We start from the raw sequence: 27,456 nt of genomic DNA, 5'->3' as shown, positions 1-27,456 counted from the left end.
AGGCTTTGAGTGAAACTTCAAATGGAAAATAAAATTGATTATATGTATCGCACCACATATGAAGCTAGAGATGCACGTTATTGAAATAAATGTAAATTTACATTAGAAATAAAATTTACTTGACTTCCTTAAAAATTCTTAGCAGTAGTTGTTTCAAAAGCACTCACGCATACTAAAAGTCATATAGATTTATATTCAAATCAGCAGGCAGTCACGATTCTCCCTTCCAGTTATCCTTCCTGTCAACTGTACACTAACACAAAATGCCAAGCAAATGATTAAGGTAGAAGAACTTCTGCACCATAAAGAAGGAAAAGTAAGCAGGTTTTGTTCTCCTAGGTGGAGAGCAAGGTTCATGATTTATGTTTAGCAAAGTCGATGAATGAGGTTGTAAAAAAATCCTCCTCCTTTGTCCCCTGTCAAAGGATATGTACTGTATTGAAGCATATTGTACAATAGCTTCACTAATCTATTCTTTTCTTCACAAATGTGTAGAAGCTGTAAATTTTCTTACTGAGATGCAATTACAGTGCAGATCTTAACAGACTCAGAGGTAAACCAGCAAGAATTGCAATGCTGTCCTGTCACTGCCGTAGGGGGCTGCTGTATACTAGTGGTTAAATTCAATGTAAAGGTTAAGGAAACTGGATTTCATGCATGAGGCACATGTTCCAGAAGCCCATGGTACAAGTGCTTGAGTCAAAAACCCACCATATGCACCACTAAAGAATAAAGGTCTATTCTGGGCATTATTAGATTTTGCTCACCTTTCAAAATACCAACAAAAGTGCCAACAAAATGTTTTCTTTGAATGCTATTGCTTGTATGACAGCTCAATTATTACAGCTGTAACAAACCAGTACTCTATAGACTACCTTAGTGGGGAAAAGAAAGAAAAGCTCTAAATCAATTAGTAACAGTTCTTAGTTTGAGATTTGATTAATTTCTTACTTTAAATAAGTGATTCTTAAGAAATCCCATTAATTTCATGAGCATTAGGAGAGAAAGCAGTACGCATTGTTCCTGATGGTCATAGTACCTAAAGTAGATTTAATTCTTAACATAATCTTTTCCCACTCTTCTTTGAACTACTTCAGGTATATAAAGACAATAGAATGTAACAGCCAGAGATTTGGAGCAGAGACCACATTATCAACACAGATCACAAAAAGGGAAAACATTCTTTAAAAAAGATGAGCTAAATAAAGTTTTAATAATTTGCTTGGATTATAAGGGCCCAAAGGGTAATTTTAGGATCCTATATCTCAGCAGCAAAGAGAAATAGTAATTAGAAGTCTAGAATAAGGTGCTATTTACTCTTCTGAAAAAACACCACATGGGTAATGTCTTTTAATGGACACTGTCTGCATTTTGATCTCGAAGGGAACAGGAAGTTCCTGGTAAAACTCTTCTTCAAATAACAGCAAAATTGACGTGAATAAATTTTGTAGGTCAGCTTCTTCTCTTTGAAAACATTTATAGTTGTTACATTTTTACTTCAAATCAATGTACAATGTTAATGAGCAATACGGAACAGCATATAGTGGTCAATAAGGAACTTGTCACACCTTTTGTATCAACAGTAGTCAAACATCAAAACACAAGTTACTACATTACAAAAATCCTAAATCCCATAATGACCTGGAGTCTTCCTTCTCAGGTAAAACTCACAGGAAAAGTCCAAAACTGAAAATCATTCTCTTATATATTTATTGCAAAGAAATGATTCTATCCCCTACCACTTTGAAAATACTACCCCTCCAAAAATAAAACTCATGAGTCTCAGTCTTGACTCTACACTCTATAGTAATGGGCATGATAGAGCAGGAGCGATTGGGGGATGGCACAAGAAAAAAAGAAAAAACAAACAAACAAACACAAAAAACCAAAAAACCTCCAAAAAACAAACAAAAAAAAACCAAACAAAACCAAACCAAACAAAAACAAAAAAAAGGCCAACTAAGAGCTAGGGAGAAGCTTGGGAAGCTCAAAGTAGTCCCACCAGAACCAGATTAATGCATAGCTATCCCTAATGACATGCATAGTCATTCATCCTTTATTGACTGAAGGAGAACGGCCTACTGAATTTCTAATGGGACTTCCTATAGTACATTCACTTTGAGTTTTTAGCTCCAAGTTCTGACCTTCTCCAATACTCTTCTGCCTATGCAGCCTAATGTGATCACAGTCTGGATTTATTTGGCTGAAAAGAATTAAGACCTTACATCGCAGTTACCCTTGAACATGAAGCATATGCACTTCTAATTCTCACCACTAGCAAAATGAAGCTCTCACCTCCAACTCTACTGTTAGGAAGACCAAATAGTAGAAAAATGTATACAAAATTCCAATGGCTAAACAAACTTCCCCCCCCTCCCCCAAGATTATGAAGTAGGGATTTATTTGATAAATAATTCTAATAACAAACCAGAAAATACTACTGCTTCTGGAGAATTCTTTCTACCTGTTCAGTGACAGCAAGCTCCATTTATCTTTTACATTTATCTGTATTCTTTTGGAAGCTAAAAATAATGGTGCCTGTAGGAATTGTAGCCTACCTAGTTTATGAAAGATGACGTGAGGCAATTCTGTTCTGCACGTTTTATTTTAACACTGCTTAACACTGCTATTATTCCTGAGACTGATTTATCAGTACCCTGGGGTACTCCTAACCCCTTTTGATGTTATTTCTACTGGAAACAGTTGACAAAAGCAGATCTCCCCTTGAGGATTGGGCAGTTTTAGTGTTTGTTTCAACTTTCAGCCATTTGCTCAACCTATTAAGCGCTTCTTCAAAGGCATAAAAGAGCAACCCATCACCTAGAATGCTACAGAAAAAAAAAAAAAATGCATAAAGGCTGCCAATTCACACTAACTCTGCTGTAGATAAGCAGAATACATTGGAAGGCATTACACTACATGGAATATTGCCTATGGATTTAGCATAACCCTGCAAGGGTATTTGGCTCTGAAGTATTTCACTCTGTTGGTCTGAGCTGCATGAAAATATTCATATCAAATATAAACTAAAGGCAAGCAGAAAGCATGCCTAACGTAAACTTGAGAATAAAAATTGGCAATAGACGTAAACATTGCCTCCACTTTGTATTTTTTCTATATACCACAGAGTACACTACTGCTTTAATTCAATTTTTATGAGTTCTGCAAACCTTGCTAAAACCATACAAAAGCCATGCCAAGAATCTTGGAGCTTAATTGCTCTGCTTGTGGTGGACTAACTGTCCATGATAAATGGACAGAAACAACTAGAGAAATTGTATATCTTGCTGCAAACAATATTTAAGAAATACATAAATAGTACCTGGTTGTCATCCTTTTTTTTTTTTTTATTTTACTGTAGTGAAGTTAATACAAAGTAATAGTTAATATACCCAATACAGTTCTTCCCCTTTTGCACCTAAATGCTAGAGAATGACAACAGTGGGTTTAAGAAAATGCTACAAACTCCAGTGTCCTGGATGCTACTTCTCGACTGCATAGAAGTATTAGAAAGTAACCACCAGCACAACTACACATAGTCACTTAAATTTTTAACTAAAGTAAAAAGGTTATGGGTATTTGTGCAATTTAAGTAAGTTATATATACATATTCCAGAAACACTAGGTTGAAGAACTGGAAACTCAAAATACAGCAGATTTCATAAACAGCCCAAGAATCTAACAAAGACCTTTGTGCAGCACTGAGAAATTATTTCATTGTTTGATCTCTAGCTCTTTGCAAAACAGACTTACCTTTGACCATTCTTGCAATAGGAAAAAAAAGAATACCAGAAACTGAAACTAAACTAATTTCTTTCACAGCTTTAATTTGAAAATAAGTTAACTCATCTAAACATAAAGGTGAAGTTTAGAAACTCACAAGATTTGCGTATAAAACAAAACCAAAAGAGAATATGGTCAGCTTGGTACCTCCGTTCTTGGTATCACCTACAAATGTTTAATATTACACAAAACTGCATAATAGACTTGTGGCTTTAAAAAAATCAAGCTTCTGAAAGATAATCAACATTTAATGCACGGATATACTCTCAAAAATTTAGTTACCCTTGAACATACTTCTAATTCTCACCACTAGCAAAATAAAACTCTCATTTCCAACTCTAGGAAGATGGAAATGTGTATCAATATTTTGACATGGTGAGACAGAACAATTTTCTTCCATTTTACTTCCTGTAACATTGCCTACAGAAAGTGTTTTCAGAATTTTCTTTTTTTTTTTTTTTTTTCTTTAATAGAGAGGAGAGCTTAGGAAAAACAGTAAGTTGTCAGGAACAGATGATTTTTCCTGCAGTCTAGAAATACTTAAAGTACTTGAGAAGCCAGTGGACACAGGTCCTGGAGATATATATTCTTTATCCCACAAAGCTCAGTTGTTAGTTCAGCAATTTTACCCCTTCATGGTACTCATAGTTTTTGTTGACATGTTTTGATGGTTCCCAAGGCCTGCACATGGAATATTACATGAATAATCATTTTCCATGCCATCTTACCACTAGGGTAAGAAGTGTACTCTCATTACAGACCTAGTTTCTGCAATGAGCCTTTACATTTTCAGCTTTAAGATTATCCCAAGCTGGCTGTGACGAATAGCCAGGCTACCTATCACAGTACTGTGTAGGATATCTGTCAGTCATTGCCATTTGGCTTGGAATTGGGATCAGCCGCTGTCCCTCTTTCATTTAGCAGGACAGATGCATACCAGGGCTCTGCACAGCAGTAAGGCAAACCATTCCTTTTGCCCAATGAATTGTTAGGAGGCACAGGAGAACTAGCCACTTTTAAGTAGTTTAGTCTGCACCTTTGCTGCAAAATGCTGAAGTACCAATTTGGCCTTTAACTTGTACCTAGAACCCAGTTCTGTAAATATATCACAGAAGACAGTGCCAAAATCATCTCTTTCCAGAAGACACTTTATAAGAATCAATCCTCAGTTCTAGCATTGCTTGCAACTTTAATTTTGACCAACAACTACTTTACAATTCTCTTTGGTATGCATTTTCATGCAAGGAACAGTGCTACCTGCACTAAGACAGCGTCAAGGTACAAGAGTTTAATGTTAGTTAACCATGAAAGAGAGAAGTAATTGAAAAAATATTGCCTACTTCCTTCATTTTGTGCAGTTCCGCAGTACAAAAGACCTGCTTATGAGTAAGAGATTAGGAGGTGTCCAGAAGAATAGAGGTCACTCACAAAATCTTATGAAATATTCCATAAGGCAGAAGAGATATCACCCTCATCTTCATTTCACTGCATCACTTCAGGAACAAAAGAGAAACCTACACCTATAGCTCTAGGAAGTATAAGAAGTCAAATTCTGAATACATAAATGCATGAGTCCATTTACAACCTTTAAAACTGCAAGAAGGCTGCTGGATTACTCTCCTGCTCACTCTTGGGATAACTGATTTCACTGCTGCCTGCCAAACAATTAATTCCACAGCCAACAGCACATACTGAGCCAGAATATTCTCCTGACTTTATGGAGATTGAAAGGGATAAAGACAGCCTACAGAGCAGTTGTATGATACTTGCCATCTATTCCTCCTATGTCACAGGCTTCTGAGATCCTGCTACGATCAAATAAAATCTGTCAGCCATTCAGAAAACTAAACTGAACTTTTATTATCTAAGAAGTATCTCTATGCTCCGTAATGGAAGACAAACCTATTTATGAACAACTCAATCTGCTATTTAATATAAACACAAGACAAAGACTTGTTATGTGTATGAATAACTTCAAAGAAGCTGTTGTCCCCATCACAGATAGGTAACTAGAAATTGCAGGTGCTTGCCAGATGCTTAGGCACCCACATCCTACCCTGTTTCTTAGAGTATTAAGGCAGATCTCCTACAAACTTTTAGAAATAAAATACTTCAAGATCACTTAATGGCATCTCAGAAGGGGTCCTGTAAGCTAGAAAGAATGTGAATAGCATGAGGCCAACAGGAAGATGTGTCTTCTTTCCCTGTTTAGTGTATAAATCCAGTAAATTTATGCATAAATAAATACTCCCAGATTGTGTGCTGAGGTAGAAATCTAGTGAAACTTAGGTCTCCTGTAGTTATTTGATGCCTTAAAATAATGAGAACTGACATGCTTTTGTGACACTTCAACAAGAATATCACTAAACTTTACTAATACATTTTTGAAAACCAATAGTTAGCTCCGGGAGCTGTTCAGCTAAGCAAATCCAGAAAAAGAAGTGTTATCTTTTTCTTCCCTTTAGGATTTTGCCACAAAATGAAGGAAAAATTACAACTTCATGAATACGAATGAATAGGTCTGTACTGAATGTATCAATTCAGGAAAATGCCAACATAACCATTTCAAATTTTATAGAAATAATTACAACCAGATCTCCAGCTTAACTAAGCATATTTATGGCTGATATATATTCTTCCCTTTTACTCTTGAGAAAAGGTGAAAGCTGGGCTCAGAACAGAAACTTCATATTATCCTTAATTACAAAGAGGTTAATAGTGCTGCATACTTAACTACTGGGGACAAGCTATCTAAACTAATCCAGCATGTCCTGCCTGCGAGGTAGTCTCTGTGCGGCAGTGCTGTAAATGCTGTGTATATGGGAAGTGATGGACAACGTACTCTTCTCTGCACTGCCTAATTATCTTTTAATGTCTAAGAGTCATTTTCTTGAGCCAAATAATGTCAGCAACAAACCAGCTGTTATCAACTCAGTAGCATGCAAGCACAACATAATATAATTATACTAGCTCTGTGATAGAACCAGAACAACAACCTATTATTTTCAACAGGAAGTTTACTTCCAGGAACCCAGTTTTTCTTCCCCCAAAAGATATCTGCCACCAGTTTCAACCAAACTTCCTGCTATCTTGTAAGATTTTTCTAAATTCCTTCTAATGCAAAAATCCAGACCAATCAATAGCAGTAGAGTATATAACATAGTGTCATTAGTTTTGAAGTTCCACCCCAAAACATCTCCTAATCAGGAGATAAATGTGTTCCAGGTAATTCTTCACAGCAATGGTAGCTGTCTTTCTTGAGCAATTAGTTTTTAATCCATGCATTTGCAAGTAACAGTGTTGTTGAATGTATGTGCCCAAACACCATGCAATAAAATGGATTATAGTATTTAAAACTGCAGCAAACAAGAAGATGAGAACAGATGCACTTTACTTTGATTTATAAGGCAATTGCCAAAAAGTTCCTTTCTGCAGGAACAGTTTGTCCCCCTCAAAATCCAGGCTTTCTTTCATTGGCTCTTAAATACAGATTAGCATCAAAGGTCTACACACGTTACTATCTTGTGCACCTGAGGTTGTAGGAACTTAAGCAGTTATATCTCTGTGTGCTACTCAATTAACGTACAAAAACATAAATTGTAATCATGCCAGCAAAGTAAAAAAAACACACCTCAAAACATGGCTTATTTTCCATCATGATACTAGGGAAAACAAATGCTTAGAAGGAAAAACAGCAGAGGAAAAAAGCTCCTTGAAATTGATGAGTAGTCTGAAGCACCAAGACTGTGCATCTCTGACAATTTTTGTTGTACTTACCTAATATCTGTGCATGTTATACATGTGATACAGCGACTGTTTGTTGTAACGAGGTTCAAAGACACAGATGTTTCACTGTCACTGGTTGGGTGTGCTCCACATTTAAAGTAAAACTCCTGAAATATTGAAGGAGAGATAAAGAGAAGATCACATACCTGCTGCTCATGTCCTTTCTTTATCTTAGGCTAACTGACATATGAGACAACAGACAAATCACCACTGCCAACGGAAAAAGGAGGACAATCATTAGGAAAGCCTTGCAAGGAATTCTTTGCAAAAATACCAGTCTAGGCGAGTATCTTGTTCAGTGATTTTTCCCTAGCAAAGATCTACTTGTGTACTAATTTGGTATCAGTGTGGCACATTCTATGATTTTCTGGATTTATAGAAAGCAAATTTAGTCAAGACCAGAATACTAAGCATTGTCACTAAATATAAATATTGCCACACTTTCCTTGTTATAGATGTTACCATTTTTTAAACTCTAAATCACAGAATTTTAGCTGTAAGTTAGTAATGTCTGGCCTTGCTTTTGTGATGTTGGAAATCTCTACAATTTTTTACCATTATATTCAAGGGAACTCACATTACATTGCAATTACATATTATATTGTGTTTGAATTAAGTTGCTTTAGTCCATACTTCTTTATATAGCCTCTTAAGAATGTTTCCATTAACATAATACTTTCTATACAACTGCATGTTTTGTTCTCTTTTCCACTGCACCCCAGGGAAAGCCATACCAAACATGTTGTGCTTTGATAAGCTTTTGTTAGAAGAGATTGTTTTAAATGTCCAAATCACTCTATGCATATGTAAGTAAAGGCTGTCTGAAGACATGTGCTTTGCAATAGGAGCCACAGATTACAGTTTGCAGTCTTTGTTCCTATAAGATTTTTTTTTTTCCAGTATCAAATTGTGGAGGTTTGAAATGAAAACTTTAAGCCCGGAATAAATGAAGTGTGAATTGGAAGGTAAGGGTATAAAAGCATCAGAAGAAATGACAAGAAAGTGGTATAAATTACTGACAGGTGTTGATGGCATCAAGATATTAAGATTGCAGATGATTCTCAGGACAACCAAAACAGGTGGAGGGAAGGAAGGTGAAGGGAAGAGGAGAGGAATCTTTAGGGGAAATAATAAAGTGCAGCAAAAGAGAAAGACACAGTGACAGTGAATAAAATCAGCAGCATTTCCAAGTGACTCACAGAGGTGGGACAGAAGGAAGGAAGAAAGTTACCATTACTGTCAACTTCTTTAGGGTTCAAAAGTCACATTCAAAACTCAGCATTAACAACCCAAAAGCTGTACAAAAAGACTTGCTTGGCAGTGTTTCCCAGCATCACTCCAAGTTCCTAGCTAGACTACCTGGACACATATTTTGGTGCTTGGTAGCATATGAAAGCAAGAGAATGAGTGTGGCTGAAAGAAATTAGTTTTAATACAAAAATTACCTTCCCTTCTATACAGACTTGCACTGAGATTTCATGGCAACACTGTACTAAAATCAGTCCATTGCTTTGAGCCTCACAGGAAGAAGTTCTTCATCTGCAAAACAGCTGTCAACCACTGTTTCTTCTCAGTGATGATCATTTAGAGATATTGTGTATTTCCACATAAGACAAATACAGTACTATGCAGTAATACCTCTAAGGTGAAAACTGGTAACTGGGATATGAGAAGTGTATTAATACAACTTTCCTCTTAGGTTAAGTCAACCCTGCTTCTCAGCACCGAAATATACATTTGACACAAAATATTCAAACTCCACTATGAGTTAAGGACTCACTGTCTGAGGCATGTGTGGTAGCAGTTTAAGGGAACTAAGGGGTCAGAGTATAGTTTAAAGGCAAATAACTAAATCAGCTTTCTGTCCGGTTTCCTAACATCAGGAACTAGCCCCAAACAAGAAAACACTCTTGAACACCCTTAAGCAAGACTTTAGACTTTCTATGGTTTTTCTTTTGTTCAAGACGCAGTTACACACACTTAAAATACCAGCTCAACTCAAAGCATTTCAGCAGTCAAGAATAAGTCAGTGGAACTACACCTTCACCTAGAGTACATGAAAACTTTACGAAAATCTGTAACTTTAATTTATTTTCAACCTTTAAAAATATATCCATTAATCCTTATATTATTTACCAATGGGTTTTGGAGCTTGGGTTTTCTTTGCCTTTTAGTTTGATTTTACTTTTGTTTGAATTAAACAGTAAGAAGGATTTATTTCAATGCAGAAGTCTTGAAAATATCTCCTTGCTTCAGTATTACTTCTGCATACAACTAAGAGGATATTGACAACTCACTATTTCAGAACAGAGAAACTATGGGCAAGGAAGCATACAAAAGAAAAATATTTTTTTTTTAAATTAGTTATCCACTATAATAAAATTTCCTTTGTGTCAAAAGCAAAGAGAATAATAGAGGAACTAAGTTATAAAACACTACAAATAGCTTTAGACTTTTATTTTCGCTATAAAGCACCTGTTTGCTTATTCTAATTGTTTTTGATAATACCTAACAATGACTGTAAGTTTCTCATCATGAAGCCTGTTTAATGAAGATGAAAGTGAAATAAAGCAATACATTTCTTATTCCATCATCAAAGATATATCAGATATTGCCTAAAACTCAGAAGGGAAGGAGGAAAAAAGGGAGGAAATTCAAGAGTCTTGTGCTACAATCCCAAAATATTTTCTCTGTAGTGTTAGGAAAATTACTTCTCTATACTTCTGTTTATCAGGCTGGAAACTGCTTTAAGAAAATTCCCCTATTAATTATATTTACAACATGTTTTGGTGTTGTTGAATGGGGGACATTATAGAATCTGAAAATACTGCTTTTATTATTTATTTAAATTATTTTGAAAATACTATAACAAAAGGAAAACATTGTCTTCTCCAAAACTATTCACTGAACTCCCTGCTTCAATAAGCTGCAATTAAAGAAATAGCAAATTTTAATATTGAATGCAAACAGAATAGAGGGCTCATTAAAATTATAGGAAAAAAAAATCCCTCAACACTATGTCAGGAATTTGTTCAGAAGAAATCTTCAAGATTAAAGAATAAAAAAAGGTAATTTTTAACAAATGTGTTGAGACTAGCGGTATAGTAAAACTAGCCCACTTATAAAATGATACCTTTTCTTTTTGCAAGGGTGATCAACCCACAAAATGTGCAGTTCTGTAATACCAAGACAACAGTCTTCATCTGCAGGCCTGAGACATCAGTGCTGTGGTGGGAATTCAGAAACACAGGGAGAGGGCGGAATCTGAAAAACTCCTTATGCTGAGTGCCTGCAGCTCTGAAATAATGTGGGCTGCTTTTCCACTTTTCCACTTTTCTTTTTTCTTTTTTTTTTTTTTTTCATCATGGTAATAAACATTCCAATTGTTTAAAGGCTTTTTAAAAAGTCCTGAACTCAATTAAGTTTCCAGTTGCAAATAAAGATTTATGTGGCTTGGTTTTACACATTATGTAAATGAAAAATCCACAAGTATTTTTGTTACATCTACCACATTTCCCAGAGACTTAGCATACTTCTTGTAATGCAAACACAACTTTTTTATGGCAAGGCATATACATATGAAGTTATAAAGAAAGATAACCCATCAGCACAAGTTGGGTTATCCAACTTCTTTCAGCAATGGATTTGCTGAAAAAAAATATAAGGGGGGAAGAGTTTTGTCACTTCTCACCTCCAGCCTTGCATGTCAACAGGCATGTAAGTGCACCTATTCTTTTATTTAGTCTTTCACCCAATGTATGATAGCCTAAGGAGGAAAATGTGCTGGATCATTTAATCCAAGTCATTTATGTTCCAAGATTAATCTCCAAACAGGCAGAGAGACCATAGAGCCAGCCAGTTTAAGGCTAACCTTCTAATTTTACCACAGTCAGTCATACAAGCAGTTGTCACGTAAGCTTGACATCAAAATGTCTCTCTATACTTGTCTTCTATTATGCTATTTGAGACGATACTTTCAGAATTTTAACCTTATAGTAAAAGACCTTTGCAGGGTCATTATGCCCAACATAAAAGGGACGGGCAAAATCTCATGCAGTTTATGTCACTATCTGACCACTTCTGAAATATTTTAAAACAGAACAAACTACATTATTCCTCCTTTCTGCACTTGTGTTCTCTCATTTGTTACAAAAATTTCTGATAAATGCGTGCGTGGGGAGGTTGTGTTCAGTATTTCTGTTCCACAGTGAGTAAGGATATCAAGAAATTACTGCAAAAGCCAAGACAAAATTTATTGCTTCTCTTAGTTCTGAAAGTGAGTAGTTTTATGGTCACCTTCTACTGCAGTAAATACCTTTAGATCACTTCGTTGCCTAAAGGCATAGGTCCCATGAAACTGTGAACATTCTATTAAACACTACAAATGTCTTCCTTTTGGCAGTGTACCTGATAGATTGCTGTTCAGAGAAGGGAGCAGGCATTGGTCTTCCATACTTGGTCATATCCTTCACTCCTGTTATCACTTTTGTGTCATACAGCATCATAAAATGTGCAAGGGGGAAGAACAGGTTCAAAGATATATGGCCAGTCTTAGCTACTTTTTATGAAACTCAAGAAGAAAATGCTTAAAAATATATATATAAAAAACCCAAAAACAAACAAACAAAACCAACCAAAACCACTTCCCCCCCCCCAACCACAACAAACCCAACTCAAACCTTCTCTGATATTTTACCAAAAAATATCTCTCCTTAGAGTCTGTCCTTTCAAATAAACAGGAATTTGCATACCTCTACCTGCTCACAAGTGAACTTCTATATAGTCAAGGAACCAACATTAGAAAAAGACCAGTCACAGGTAAAGTGAAGACCTTGGGTCTGAAAGAGAGTAAGGCCCAGAAGAAACTTTACCCTTTTGATACATGTTCCCCAGTCCAGTTTACTGCACTGTCAGAAAAAACAATGCTCTTTGCTAACAAGTACCAAGACAGTCTGCAACTCTGCTGATACACAACATATACACATGAAGCCACAGGTTCCTACCTCTGCTTCTCATTCACTGGTGTAAAAGATCCTAAGTAACTCAGGCTTTGAATTTCTCATTCCTTTTTCTTAACAAGGTGGGGACCCTACACCATTTTTTCTCCAAATTACACACTTGTATTTATTTAGGATTGATAGGCAAAGCCATTTATAAATATCCTATAGCCATTAAAGGTGTAGTTTTCATTTTTCAAATTATCAGCACTCTAAAATCTTTCATCTGTATCACCATAATTATTCCCCTGAATGAGAGAAAACATCAACACTATTGTGGCACACTGCTCAGATGATGCTTCATTTTACTATCCAGCTGAAAAACTAAATATTAAGTGAGTCAGAGGACAGGTTGAAAGAAATCCACTTCAGAACACTTGTGAAATCAAATATTTCTTCTGGGATGTTCTGGAAACGACTAGGTTCAACTCTGAGCAGAGACACCTTAAGGTTCCCACATCCCAGAATTGCAGACAGTGGCTTTTCAGGAATAGGAATATCGCCATAGTAGGAATATCTCACATGTAGAACAGGCACTGCTTTTAAAGCTAAATAAGTAAGAAGTGTTATAAAAGCTGTTTGAATTAAACTGGCTAACTAATATGAGGAAGGCTGTACAGCCAAAAAAATTAATCCTTTGACATTACAGCAATCAAGTCTTAAATAATTTTGTGATAGACTCAGAAACGTGTTTTACTCATAAGACTACTCCACTTCTGTGAGCCAATGATATTTTGACTAGCTCTAGTTACTGGAGGACATCTTCCTCAAAATAGTGGCATGCACTACCAAATTCCCAGTTCCCTTATGCAGCTCAGCGGACACTACCAGGAACCTCAGATCAGGTATTGAACATTGAGAGCATCACCTACGAATAATTACTCAGTGAATGCTTCCCTGCATGGTTTGTTTCTACTAACCTAGTACTCAAAAACCTAAACAACTGTTAAGGTCAAAGGAAGAAATTTTTAACCATAATTCAAATATTTGCAATATAATTTGGTTTGGAGTCCAAAGCCACATAAATACAACAAAAGCATTTCTACTGCTACCTAAATGTCAGAGAGCAGTCTTCTGTTTCTTTTTAAAGTTCATTTGGAGCTGTTATTGTAACACTTGTAGCTGAGAAACTAACCTTAGGCTCTGCTCCTCTCATTGGCACTCCTTTCTCTGTTAAGATGATCTCCATTCAAGAATATTTCTTTTCTACTTTAGGTCCCCATCAAAATCAAACCTCTCTGGATTTCCTGCAATTTATGAACTCCGTGCTTGATGATGATATCAACACGTAAACACTTCCAAAGCACAGCTGAACTCCCTAAGCATGCACACCTTTAAGATGCTGGTCACTTCAGCTGTTCAACTGTTACCAACACTAACAGGAATCTTTCAAAAGCAAAATCACTACATGCAGACAATATTTTTTTGCCATATATAAAAAATTTATAAAATTCTTGATGTAGTTTTTCTATTTGAAAGAGAAGATCCTGTGGAAAACTCAGCACCTGATCTCAGACCTACATACTCAGAATTGCATTAGAATAATCAGCAAGAATTAAAATAAAATGATGCCACCAATACCAGTATATTTTATATACATTTCTACCCAAGTTTCCCCACCCTTACACTTCAAAATCCACAGAATCTCTGCTGTAGGACATGCAGCAGAAAGGCAGCTTGGCAGCTCATGGATGTCATCAGAAGTGTGAATGTTGAAATAAGTGTCTTTATGGGATGCAAGGAGAAAAACAGATATCTCGGGAGAGATCAAATGTCAGAGTAAGTCTTGTTAAAATACTATTGGTAATTAAGCTGACCTCAAAAATAAGCTGAAACACCTTTTGATGTGAAGAATGACAATGTAGTGTTCATACATTACATTTCAGTTTATAAGAAGCATGTATTTAATCTGGCAAGAGACAAAAGCAGCATAAAAATGTAGAAGAAATATGAGCATCTCTCTAAATATCTGCTTTCTGACCAAACCCCATTGCTCTTCTCAAAATGCCTCTGGCTAAAAAGAATAAAGATCTGTTACTCATGAGGAAAGCTCTTTAGGATGATTATGCTTTGCCAACTCTTCACTGAGGCTCTCAGAGTATGCTTGATCTCAGTAAATATATTAACTTTGACCTGTGTGAATAACAGGGGAGGGAGGGAGTCAACTTCTTAAGTTACTACATTTTCAAGACAAGCACCAATTTTGGGGCAGAAATATTCCTCTCCTGCATTTCTCCAAACTTTCTTTTCTGTTCAACAGCAACCATTGCATTCTAAATGTCTCCAAATGACTAAAATACACACAGTATTTCTGAGAAAGAAGTATCAACATATCTTTACAGTATCTACTTTTTATTCTTAGTCAACGCCATTTAAAGTTCATGGAAGAAAAACTTTAGAACTATAGAGTTTTTCTTCTTTTTCTCAGAATCAAAACATATTCACCATTCAGTTGAGGATATAAAAACCAATTTGTTGCATAGAAAATATTTGAACAGATAGCTTATGATATGGAAAGCATTTTGAGTTTAGTGGGATTATGGGATGGAAAATGCACATGCTATTCAAAATTCTTTACAAAACCTAATTTTTTCATCCTGACTGAGTCACTTAAAGTCAAGTTTTAAGCACACAAAAATATATTTAAACACTCGTGGTAAATGATTTTAATACATTTCCAAGGGCTACAAAATAGATACAACCTCTATTCTCACCCTACCCAGACCTCACACTTATCCATATTCTTAAAAAACAACAGCAATAAACTCAACAAATAACCACCCAAAACAAACAAAAAACCCCCCAAAACAAACAAAAAACCCCCCAAAACAAACAAAAAACCCCACAAAACAAACAAAAAACCCCACAAAACAAACAAAAAACCCCACAAAACAAACAAAAAACCCCACAAAACAAACAAAAAAACCCACAAAACAAACAAAAAAACCCACAAAACAAACAAAAAAACCCACAAAACAAACAACACCCCCAAAAAAAACACCTAAGCAATCAACAAACAAAAAACAAACCCACAAACAAACAGCTGACAAGCAAGGAAAAAAGAAACAATCATTTGTTAGCATACTTATTCCTTTTGCAAAGGACAACATTTCAATGTTTCATTTTTTCCAGAATTCACTGGAAGAAGAACAGAAATTATTCAAAAATTAGTAACAGGACAGCTATAGCTACAATTCAGTTTTAATAAGCAGACTAATTTGACATAACCAAGATTATAATAATGGTTGAAAAGCATTTACTATCCGTTTCTGAAGGAGCCATAAATTCTTATATGTGATTTTCAGTGATCTATACCAACATGGCTGCTTTTGTACAACGATACATACAGCTTACGTATCTATTGTCTCCACTACAAAAAAAAAAAAAAAAAAAAAAACAAAAACAAACAAAAAAAAACCCCACAACAAAAAAAACCACCACAACAAGATTACTTTTCAGTTAATAATTTGTATACACATATATAAAAAAACCCGAGATGGATATAATTTAGTTCAAATAACTGCCATGATGGGCTATTAACTACAAAAAGCTATGACATCTGGCCTCTGAGGTAACATGCAACTATAGTTTTGTAGGACTTTTGTGAGCAAGAAAAGTAATGAGAAACACAGTACCTATCATGTAATTCTTTCATTGTCTACTAAAAAAAGACAAAGCGCCCAACTGCCTTGGGAATCCATTTGCAGATGCTGCCCACACAGTGCTACCACAACCACCCAGGAAAGTACTCCGTGTGAAAGTGACTTTACAGCAGCATTTCTCATTTGTTTTCCTTGTTTAAAGGCAGCCACACACCATACTTGCTTCATTTCTCTGCAAGCAGTGGCTCAGTCTCAAACAATCCTGTCACTAGTTCTGCTGTCATTCCTTCAAATGGCAATATTTTCATGACATAGAATGAACAGGATTCCCCAGCATGATTTAGCTCTTCTATCACCCATTTTCTCGTAGTATAGACAAAGAAATATGAAGGCTGTAGGGCATCGTGTCCCATTAGAAAATGATTCTTTGCCTAGAATGTTACCTTGTAGTGGAATCAAAGCCGCTATAGACATTTAGCTAATCAATCACCAGAAATGCGTAACTAACATCACAGGTACTGTAATGTCTGTGGTGTGTAAAGATACAGTAAAATCATTGTAAGCAAACAACTTTTCAGCAAGAATGGCTATGCTTTCATATAAAATAACCTGAAAGATGTTCACCTTCCTTGCCCTGGATGTTCACCACCTTTGCCCCTCTCTTTCATCCATTTTCCATTTAGAAGTACAATTTCTGATCAACGCTAACTTCTGGGCTGAATCAAGACTGCAGTTGTCAGGAAGATTAAACTACCTAGCCCAGCCTCCAGAGCCCAGCCTAAATTGTTCTGTTGAATTTGTTCACCAGGTTTTAACATTTATGAAACAGTTTGTTTTGGAAAAGCTCCTTTGAATTACTTGAGCCACAGAGGAAGTCTCAGTTTCAGAGTAGCTACTTAGGATGTACTATAATAATCATATCCTGAACATCAGTGCTCATTTCTAGGACTTAAACTTTCCAGTCAGCCTCTTCTAAAGTAGAATCCAACTGCCTAAATTTGTTACCAAGTGCTTCCTATAGAGAATCAGTCTTTTGAGCTTAATTTCCTCTGGCAATCAGACTTGAATTTTTATGTGAATGTAAACCACAAGAAGAGTTCAAGGAGACAAGAAGCTCAAATACTATCCGATATCAGATCCTCAGGCTGTATTTCTTATGGCACAAAAAGTTGCTTGCAATTACAGATTTGATTGACTTGTTTCGTTTCCAACCATGCTAACAAGCACTTGGGGAAAGATCATGATCAAGTACTCAAAATGACTAGAGGATAAATTTGAAATGCATAAGAAACAGGACTCCCATGCTTGATTTGTGAACGTTGCACAGGTGACATTACATTGTAAGGTCTCCCACAGAATTTTACTTTCAGCTTCAGAGAAAATCCCACAGAATTAACAAATCACAAATTGTTTAAGTAAGCTACATAATTTCTTTAATTGAATGTTACTTTTCATGAGTATTCTACATGACATCACCATTGCCATGGTCTAGTCTGTAAATATTGCTGAGTTTCTGCAATATATACAGTAGATTCACATCCATCTAATCCTATTACAGCTGAAACATTTAGATTTTGTCTATCCCTTAATACTAAAGGAACTGGTCAGGTTCGAAGCTTAAAATAAATAAAAGAATAATAATTAAAAAAGTATTTTTAACCCAACAGCCATCTTAAGAAAAGTTAGTTTTGGTTTTAGGTTTTCAGCCTTCAGTACCATCATCAATGTCTTAGAGCCTCACATCTATCCATTAGCCATATAGATGATCTACAAGTCTGTAATGTAGCTGAAAGGAAGAAGTAAGACACCTTTCATTTAGTACTAAGGCTGCCTCAGGAGGAGCATCAGTATTTATGTGAGGATGCTGGGCAGACAGAATTAGGCTGTAATACTGCAGGAGTGGCACTTTACCTCATCTCTGTGTCTCAGCTCTGAAAAATTGGATGGCTTGTTCTGTCATTTTTTCTATGCCTGCCATAGATCAGAATATGAATGAGGACAAACCAGGCAAGACACTGCCCAGCTACATTGGAAACAATGAAAGGAGAAGAGGGAGGGTATAGGAAAAGTGTTATTTTTCTCCCTTGGAGGTTCTTACAGGTTGTAGGTGTTCTTGAAAATTATAGATGGCTGCAATAAATAAAGTAAGCAGAGATGACAAACAAACAAAACCTACAAAAACACCACACCAAGAAACCTCTTCCTTTTTGCTAATATCGGACTGCAAAACTCACTGAAATCTTAGCCATAAACCAAATTTGTTCTCTGGCATTTAATGTTCTTTTTATATATATATATGTGTGTGTGTATATGTATATTCAGTATATACAGATGAGCTAGATACAATATACATGTAAGATGAGCTAGAAGAACGTAAGAACACAAGTCTCAGTGGGAATTCCACTATCTCCTTTATACTTTTGTTAGGAAAAAAACAAACAAAAAAACCCCCAACATTTGGCACTGCACTCTTATCTATACTTTCTAGCATAAGAGATCTGAAAAAATGCAGCAAATAAGGTAAAAAATTTATTTCATGTGCATAGCAGTACAGAAGCACCCAACATCTATCAGTAATTGACAGCACAATATCCGATCTGAAAATGCATTTTCTGTTATTACAAACAGAAGAATGTGGACATTATTCCTTTGAAATGATTTAATAAATAGACATTATCTAGTGTAGATAGCTATTTGCACAGGTTTAACACAATGCTGATGGTGCCTTAATAGACCGTTTTCACTGAAGTGAATTAATTTGGTTTTCCCAGCAAACTACTATCTATTTACATTGCCTGCATTGTAAAAACAAGTAGCACAAACCCCAAAGAATTGTTTTTTTCCCAACTTAAAAACTTATGTCCAGGGAGAATACGGCTATATCCACACTAGCAAACTGCTTATTGTTAAAGAATATCCAAGAGTGTTTCTGGGGAACTGAGCAGAGTAATCCATACAGTTGCAGTGTTAGCAAAGGTCCCTGATATGTTTTGGCTGGAGCCATTTCTCACAAGCATTGTTAAGGAGCAGGCACACTCAGGCACATTTCACAGTGTGTGGCTGGCCTCCCTGTTTAGGGTACCGACAAAACTTACTAGCTATAGATAGCTGTGCTCTGTGCTATCTAGCTTTCAGACATGAGGAATTTTACCAGCACATGTGATGTTGGGATCCTGCTAAGAACAGTAAGCAGGGCATGGTTTGTACCTCTTTCTGCTACCAGAAACACATTTTCTTCCTAGGCAGTAGTATTTCCTGGTCTGATTTCCAATAGTCTTCTGACCAGACAGTTGACTATGGACACTTCTACCTTTCTCCATTGTAGAACACTTCCTACTCCTGGAATTTATTAAGTAGATTTCTACCTATAGAAATAGCTGTCAGTCTTGTATACCTAAGTGCCTGAACCAGGCTCTAACTCAAGATTCCTGACAGGTACCCTAAAATTCCTCAGTCCAAACCCATACAGGCAGCATATCCAACCTAACATTGCTAAGAACAATCTGACCTTCTCTACAAGCATGAGCAATATGTAAAAAATGAATACAGAACACAACTTCATGCAAGAATATTTTTTCCCCCTAAGAGATGTTTTCGCTACAATATGCCATCTCTTAGGTAACCTGTGCTGCCTATTCTGAGACTCTCCCAATCACAGCATCTTTCCCGAAAACAAAGTGAGAAACAAGCCCTCAAGAGCTATGTTCCAAGACACCAGTTAAATATATTCAAAATTAACATCTGACACACATTTTATAGCCTTTAAAATAAAAGCACCACATGTGGCAACAGGAGAAAGTGTTACTGAAGTTTGACTGAACTGCCCAAATTTATTAGGTCAGCTTTCTCAGTTAGAAAATCCTGTTGAAGAGGATTCTTACAGAGCTCCAGCTATATACATACACACTTCAGAAAAAAAATGTGAATTACAAGAATTAAGTTATCACAGCAAATCTTTATTGACAGGTTAGCGATCCTGCAAGCAATGCATTATTGCCTACCGGTGTTTAAGATAAAGCTTCCAGAAATCAATCTGTTTCGGGTGCCACCTTGAACAGACATAAAAGTCACAGCACCTTTATTAGACATCTCCACAGTGAATTTTGTTCTTTTCCCTCTTTAGAACCTCAAATTCACATGAGGCCAATATTTTTGTTTGAAAAAAATAGAGACATACACTTACAGCTTCTCCTAATAGCACTGTAACAGTGCTTGCTGGGAAGTTATTTCTTGGTAATTACCACACAGGCACCAGAAGTATATGACTTTCTTAAAAGCAGAAGGCACTAAAACATTGACGAAACTTGAATACTCCTGCACCAGCTGTGATGTTGCAATGGTGAGATAGCAGGAGCACAAAACAGCTTTAGGCTTCAAAAGAACAAACACCACTTTTCACTAGCACTCTTTCCTCTTCTCCTAGGGACAGTCTAATTAGCTTTTAAATGCAATTTTCAACTGCATTTTTAACTGCAATTTTTAATTTAATGTTTAATGTTTTGTGTTGCCCATATACACTTAAGTACCATGATAGAAGAACTGAAGCATTTGATTTCAAAATGCCTCAAACATTTACTAAAGTCCCAAAGAGCTGCTATGATATATCATACAACTGGTCAGCAGACTTATTACTCAGAGACATGAGATTTTACAAAGACACGAAAGAGAACTCCTGCAATGCATAATGTCAAAACCATGGATAACACACTCTTAAGTTGGGGGTTTGTTGTTTTTGCCATCCGTTGTGCTGAAGCAAGGGGAATACTCTCCTTCCATATATCCTCCCAGCAAACAGATTGAAATATTGAATATTTCTAGTGACACTACAAGCTTCACTAAGCCATTTTTATTCATACAGTTAATTAATATTAATGAAAATTAATGTCCCAATGGGGAAAGTGCTTAAAGCATAGAGCTCTGTTAACTTCAGCAGACTATTTGTATATTTGAAGCTGGATATATACTTTAAGTATCTTCCTTAGTTGTGCTATTAAGACAAAAAAAAAAATCATAAAGAAATTCATTACTAGAATTTAAACTTCCTAGACTCAACCAGTCAAAACAACAGCTTTACTCATACCTGACTATTCTGAGTTAGAAATATATGTTGTATACTGAAGACAACCGCATTTGCCTGGCCCCATTTAAATATACTGCTATTAGAATCCAGACATTTCTGGCAGCAGTTATTCAAGAGCTGCCCACCATATTAGCATGAGACAGAGCCCATAATCTGTAGCAGCATTTCCAACATGAACTACCTTGCAGCGCCTGGCAAGACCAGCTTACAGGTGATGGCACTATGTTATCCAATACCAGCACATCTTACAATCACTGCACGCATATTTTAAATTTAGTTCTGATTTGTAAATATGAGCTTATTTCATAAGCTGCATGCACAGAAGACAAAGAGCTTACAAGCCAGTTACAGGCACAATTTCTTAGAAATAGCTAGACCAAAGATAGGTTTTGATTAACAATTGTCTGCTCTAACACCTTCACATTTTAGAATTCCACTGAGCGTGGAAACCATAGGTGGGAAACAGATTTTATGCCAAGGTAAATTTTATAGCAGCTTTTAGATTTAACAGAATATTTCACACAATGTGTCAGCCTACAAAATGACACAGTTATTAAACACTCGATAACAGTACTTGCCAGATGTGAAGGAAGAAATTGTGTTCTTCCATATAAATGCTGCCTGACATTTGAGGAGAGACTCCTATATAACCATACTGTACCCTAATAAAATCACCTTCATCTGGTTTGATTGCTGATAGATGATTGCAAGAACACATTGCATGCTTGAGTGGAAATCCAAAGTTTCAATCATCAGCAATGAATTTGCAACAGCTGCAGACAGTAGCATATTGTTTATATGTCATGTTCAGTGAACAAGATTCTGTGAAAGTGTTACTGAAATTCATTGAATTATAAAAAGCTACCCTTGAACACATTAGACATGTTGCCACAGTGCATGCAAAAATACATACCAAACAAGCTGTATTTGAAAGAAAATGCGGGCCTGATTTGTGAAACAAGGAACAGAGTAAGCACAATGTTAGGTGTTGGAACTGACTCTAGTGTACCTTCTTGAGATTTTTTTCTCTGGTTTTAATATAATATCATTTCATTCATCGGTTTCAATTGCTGCTTCCCAGTTTGATTAAGGTCCCTGAGTGCCTACATAGTTTCTAAAATTCTAATAGATCAAATACACGAACAGTATAATCAACTCCAAATAATATGTAGAAATGACTTGTTGAGCAACATACAACAGAGAACAGTAACACTGGTCTCACTACTAGGCTCCAGACTATACTATGGTAGTAACATGGCAGCCAGAGTGACACCTTCCCACATTCCTCCCTGTTATAAGAATACAATATACTGAACTGGGATTCCTCCTTCCCTTGCGATCTTGCTTGGTGTAACTAAGACTTAATAAATGCATATATTGGTCTTATTTATCCTTTATATCACAACCTGATAAATCTTTAAGAAAGCTGTTCTGGTAACATCTGGTTATTTCGCCACACCAGATCATAGAACAAGTAATCCAGACAAATCTCTCATCTCTAATAGGAAGTTAAGAGTAGCTGCTTAGGATGTGTGTGAACAAGACTTCAAACTAAAAACCACCAGAGGACAAAACATAAAATAGTACCTGCCCAGAACATGTTCGTAATCTCCAGCAATTTGTTACTCAGACTTCCTAAACCAGGAGTATCTTCACAGTTACTAGTTTTCAATATTATGTTGTTTGGGTTTTTTTTCTTCCATTAGTTTGCCACTTTTTGAATGCATTGTAATTTCCACCATGTATCATGTTAGAGACTTCTGCAGTTTAACTATGTGCCATACAAAGAGGAATCTCCCTGTGGTTGTTTTGAACATTATAATAACTGGAAAAGGACACAGTATCAGGCCAAAATAGGAGCATTATAATCTCACAACATTGTTAAGTCTTTATGACAGCAAACTCAGCACAGGTACAGAATGAACCCCTTACTGCATCATCAACATGTTTTACAGACATTTCTGGAAGTTAAATCTGTTAAAAAATTTAGAGGTGCTTTTACATTCAGTTTTGATTTGCAAATACTATCTACTTTTCATCACAGTCAAAGGAATTATTACCAGAGTTGTAAATGATCTAGAATTTGGTCAGATGAACACGAACTGTGCTCTCCTCACTTTCCATAACATCGGACCCTCAAAACTGAGAGTCTAAAGGAGGATACAGAAATGATCATTTATAAAACATTAACTGCTTTCTAAATGAATCTGGGGCATCAAAAAAAATTGAAAAGCTGTTGACTTGTTAATAGGAGGTATCGGTGTTGCCAAAGCTCACCAATTCCTGATACAGAACAAATCTTCAACTGACCTGAAACCACCTCTCATCAAATGATGAAGCATCTACACTATCTGAAAAATTTTTCATTGAGGGAACTGTGAAGTTGTGTACAAAACAACTGCTTATTCTTAAAATGCAATTTTTAAGGAACAGGCAAAACCTAGCAGCTGAGCACAACCATGCTAAGTAATTGCTCATATAAGAATAAAACAATGACATCACTTTCATCTAAAAGCATGATTAATGCTCATGTTCACAAGATTAGGTTTTCTAGAACTGAACCACAGATGCAAAAAATGAGCAAATGAATTTTATTCCCTCCATACCCTACCCGCTCCAGTGTCTTCAGATAGAATATCAAAAAGCAGAGGATTTGTTTGAAGAAAGCATTATAATCTTCAGCATACTTTGTTTGATCTTTTACAAATTTGTGACATTTCCACACATGTAAATAGAAATGGTGGTAGCAATACATGCAAGATGACCTAAGCTTCCCAAGACACAGTACAAACAAATGAGTTCCTCTGGGTTTGTGAGAACATCTATGCAAATTCCAGCTCATGAAAGACTACTAGCAACTCTTTACTCCACTGGTAAGATCAGAAAACTCACAAGCATTTCCAAAGACCTGGCTTCATCTTAGGTTTTAAATTTTTATGGTGCCAAAAATAATGCATTGGTTAAAAAAATATTTTTAAAGAAACAGTTAAAAAAAATAATTTATAGATAACTGAACCTTTTGAACAATATTTGTTGTTTGCCAGTTGATGCAGGCACTGTGACCCATCAGAAAACGTTGTCTAATATACTGTGGCAATATTCTATTTCTACGCTGGGAAAGAGTGAATTAAGTGTTCACTTTAAAAAGAGTGGATAGATCTTAATGTTAAAAGCTTTAATTTTTATTTCCAAGATAAATAATTTAGCATTTTTGTCCTTGTATAGACATAATTCTATTTTATAATTCTTTTTTTAACCTATCATTGACTTTTCTGAACTGAGAAGTGGAATAGCAGAATTCATAAAGGAAAAATTGCTCTATTCCAGAATAAGGTTGCTTTAGGAACAACTGTTAAAAAAAAGTCTAATTATAGTTTCCTAAAAAGGTAACTGAAAAGAAATGTAGCTTAAGATAATTTGTAACTAGTGTGAAGAACCCCAAAACATATTAAAGAACTTTAAATGCAAAGAAAAGTCAACCACCTAGGTTGTTTGGTTTTTTGGTTTTGTTTTTTTTTTTTTTTACTAATCAAATGTTTGAAGTATTAAATTTGCAATTGTGATTAAGTACCTCAATTTAAAGGCCCAGCAAAAATTGTCATAGTATAATCACATCACCATTGCACGCTATTCCAAAGCCCCACAGGTATCATTTTCAGTGCTGCTCCCCTCCTCATTCCTTCTTAGAAAATGCATTGGTAGCTAAACAAAAACACCCACATTTAGAGATGATTTAATACAGAGATTTACATGAACAAAACCACATCACACCATCATTTAGGGCAGCTTTATATGAAGTAATCTAGATAATCATAGGCATGTAAGCCTGATACCAACCCTTGATAGCATAAATAGCTAATATGATACTTGATTAATAAAAGAAGGATGTGTAATTAATGCCAATCAACAAGGACTTATGGTAACTAAACCCCATCAAACTAACCTGAACATTTTTATGAGATTACAGACTTAGTGGAACAATGTAATAGCAATGCTGCAACTTACCCTGATGTGTGTTGCATTTGATACAGCACTGACATTTCGATTAAGAAACTAGAACATTATGAGATCAGTCTTAGATAGGTTTAACTGATATGTTTCAATATGTAATTGAATCATCAAAAGTCTGTTTTTGAAGGTGGTGTGGCAATGATCACCTTCTAGCCCCATGCTACTGAAAACATTTTTTAATGATCTGGAAGAAAGCAAACCATTTACTCAAAGTTTTCAGATGGCACAAAATCTGGGAGAGTCACTCACAAAGCCACATGAACAGCTGTCCTGGTTTAAGCCCAGGCCGTAAATCAGAACCACGCAGTTTCTACTCCCCCCCAGCCCCCCCCCACCCCCCGGAGGGATGGGGAGGAGAATCAAAAGAATGTAACTCCCACGGGTTGAGATAAAAACAGTCCAGTAACTAAGGTATAACACAAATCACTACTGCTATCACCAATAACAATAATGATAAGAGAAATAACAAGGGAAGAGAATACGATACCACCCTCTGGAAATGAGCCCGACAGAAAAGAGGACATGCCCTTCTGGGTAACTCCCAGTTACATCCCTGGGCATGATGTGCTGTGGTATGGAATACCTCTTTGGCTAGTTTGGGTCAGGTGTCCTGTCCCTGCTTCCTCCCGGCTTCTCCTCCTCCCTGGCAGAGCATGAGACTCACAAAGTCCTTGGTCAGAGTAAACATTCTGACCAGCAACTGAAAACATCGGCTTTATCAGTATTATTCCCAGGCTGAAAGTCAAAACCACAGCGCTGCACCAGCTACTAAGAAGGAGAAAAAGTGACTACTGCTGCTGAACCCAGGACAACAGCTTACTTAGCAGAGATCAAACACATAATGCACATTTTAAAACTGCAAAAAATAGTCACACCTACAGAAGCAAGGGCCATGCATGCAGGAGGGAGTCTGTCCATGGAGACAGCAATTTGAAGTGACTGAGGCTTTTTGGGGGATGAACTTGAACCCTCAGTAATGGCATTACAGTTAAACTTAATAAAAGCACTGGATATCAACTCAAGTAAGCAGACTGTAGCATCCCTGTAATTGGCACTAATGGCATTACTATTATAACTATGCCTTATCCTGATGTGTAAAAAAAGTTAAAAATTGGTAGAAGTACAGCAGATAGCTGAGCAAATGACTAAGGACTGGTAAAATGAAGTTTTATTGCTTAAGTTTCAGAACATTAAAGGAATGGATAAGATATTTCCAAACTTCAGTCTACGGATACCAACATGAAGAAACAGAGGAGTTTTAATAAAGCAGATTACATAGTACAATTTTTTTCCAAGCTTCAGCTTCTAAAATTTGTATATTTTAACAATTGATACACATTTTTGACAGGCAAGGTAATTAATTAGTCACATAAATCAAGGGAGAGTTTTCTTCTTTAATTCACTACTGGCTTTAAGTGAAGGAGATAGGTTTTCCTGAATTATACGTTCTTACTCAAAACCAACCAAACAAACAAACAACAACAAAAAACAACCCCAAAAACAAACAACAAAAAAAAAACCAGAAAAAACCCTGAAACTATTACTTCAGAAAAGTCTCCTAACTTTTGTTACACAGGAAGTTAGGCAAAGTCATCAGAATGTTCCTTAGCATTAGGACAACTAGTAATAGTTTTACACTAAAACATGGGATGTTCAGGTTACATATGAGGAACTTCTTGACTGTCAGAGTGATGAGGCACTGGAACAGGTTTACCAAAGAAGTGATAAATGCTCCATCCCTGGCAGTGTTCAAGGCCAGGTTCGGACAGAACCTTGGGTGACATGGTCTAGGGTGAGGCATCCCTGCCTATGGCAGGTGGGTTGATCTTAAGGTCCTTTTCAACCCTAACCATTCTGCAACTCTATATCCATGAATCACTTCTCACCCATGCCTGTCAATTACACACTTTGAAGTTTGTGTTGCAAAAAAATTGCCTTAGAGGGTGTTTTGGGCTTCATACTTTGTATCTCAGCAATTCCCAAACAATTGCACAGGACCAAAGAGGATCTTGAAATGCTAGTGCACATACCAGGCTGCCCCAACAAATTACATTTTGGGATGCAACTGTTCAACATGGAAATAAAGGAGGAATAAAAGACAACTGATACTCACTGATATTTTATTTTATTCGTGGTTTTGTGGGGTTTGGGGTTTTGGCGTTATCTGTTCCCTTTTTTGATTGGTTTTTTTGGGGGG

General features: G+C 36.2%; 1 protein-coding gene across 1 annotated transcript in view; it reads right to left on the bottom strand.

Moving 5' to 3' along the window:
* PRKN (parkin RBR E3 ubiquitin protein ligase) overlaps positions 1-27,456 on the bottom strand; it is a gene marked incomplete at both ends in the record, with an annotated part of 739,613 nt that overhangs the window by 366,494 nt on the left and 345,663 nt on the right. Inside the window, 1 exon segment of the mRNA XM_080615879.1 lies at positions 7,561-7,676. Coding sequence (XP_080472005.1) covers positions 7,561-7,676 — 116 coding nt within the window.

The sequence above is a fragment of the Psittacula echo genome, assembly GCF_963264785.1.
Source record: "Psittacula echo genome assembly, chromosome: 4".
Taxonomy (NCBI): Eukaryota; Metazoa; Chordata; class Aves; order Psittaciformes; family Psittacidae; genus Psittacula; species Psittacula echo.
The sequence above is the reverse complement of the archived record's forward strand: the minus strand, read 5'-3'. Positions and strand labels throughout refer to the sequence as shown.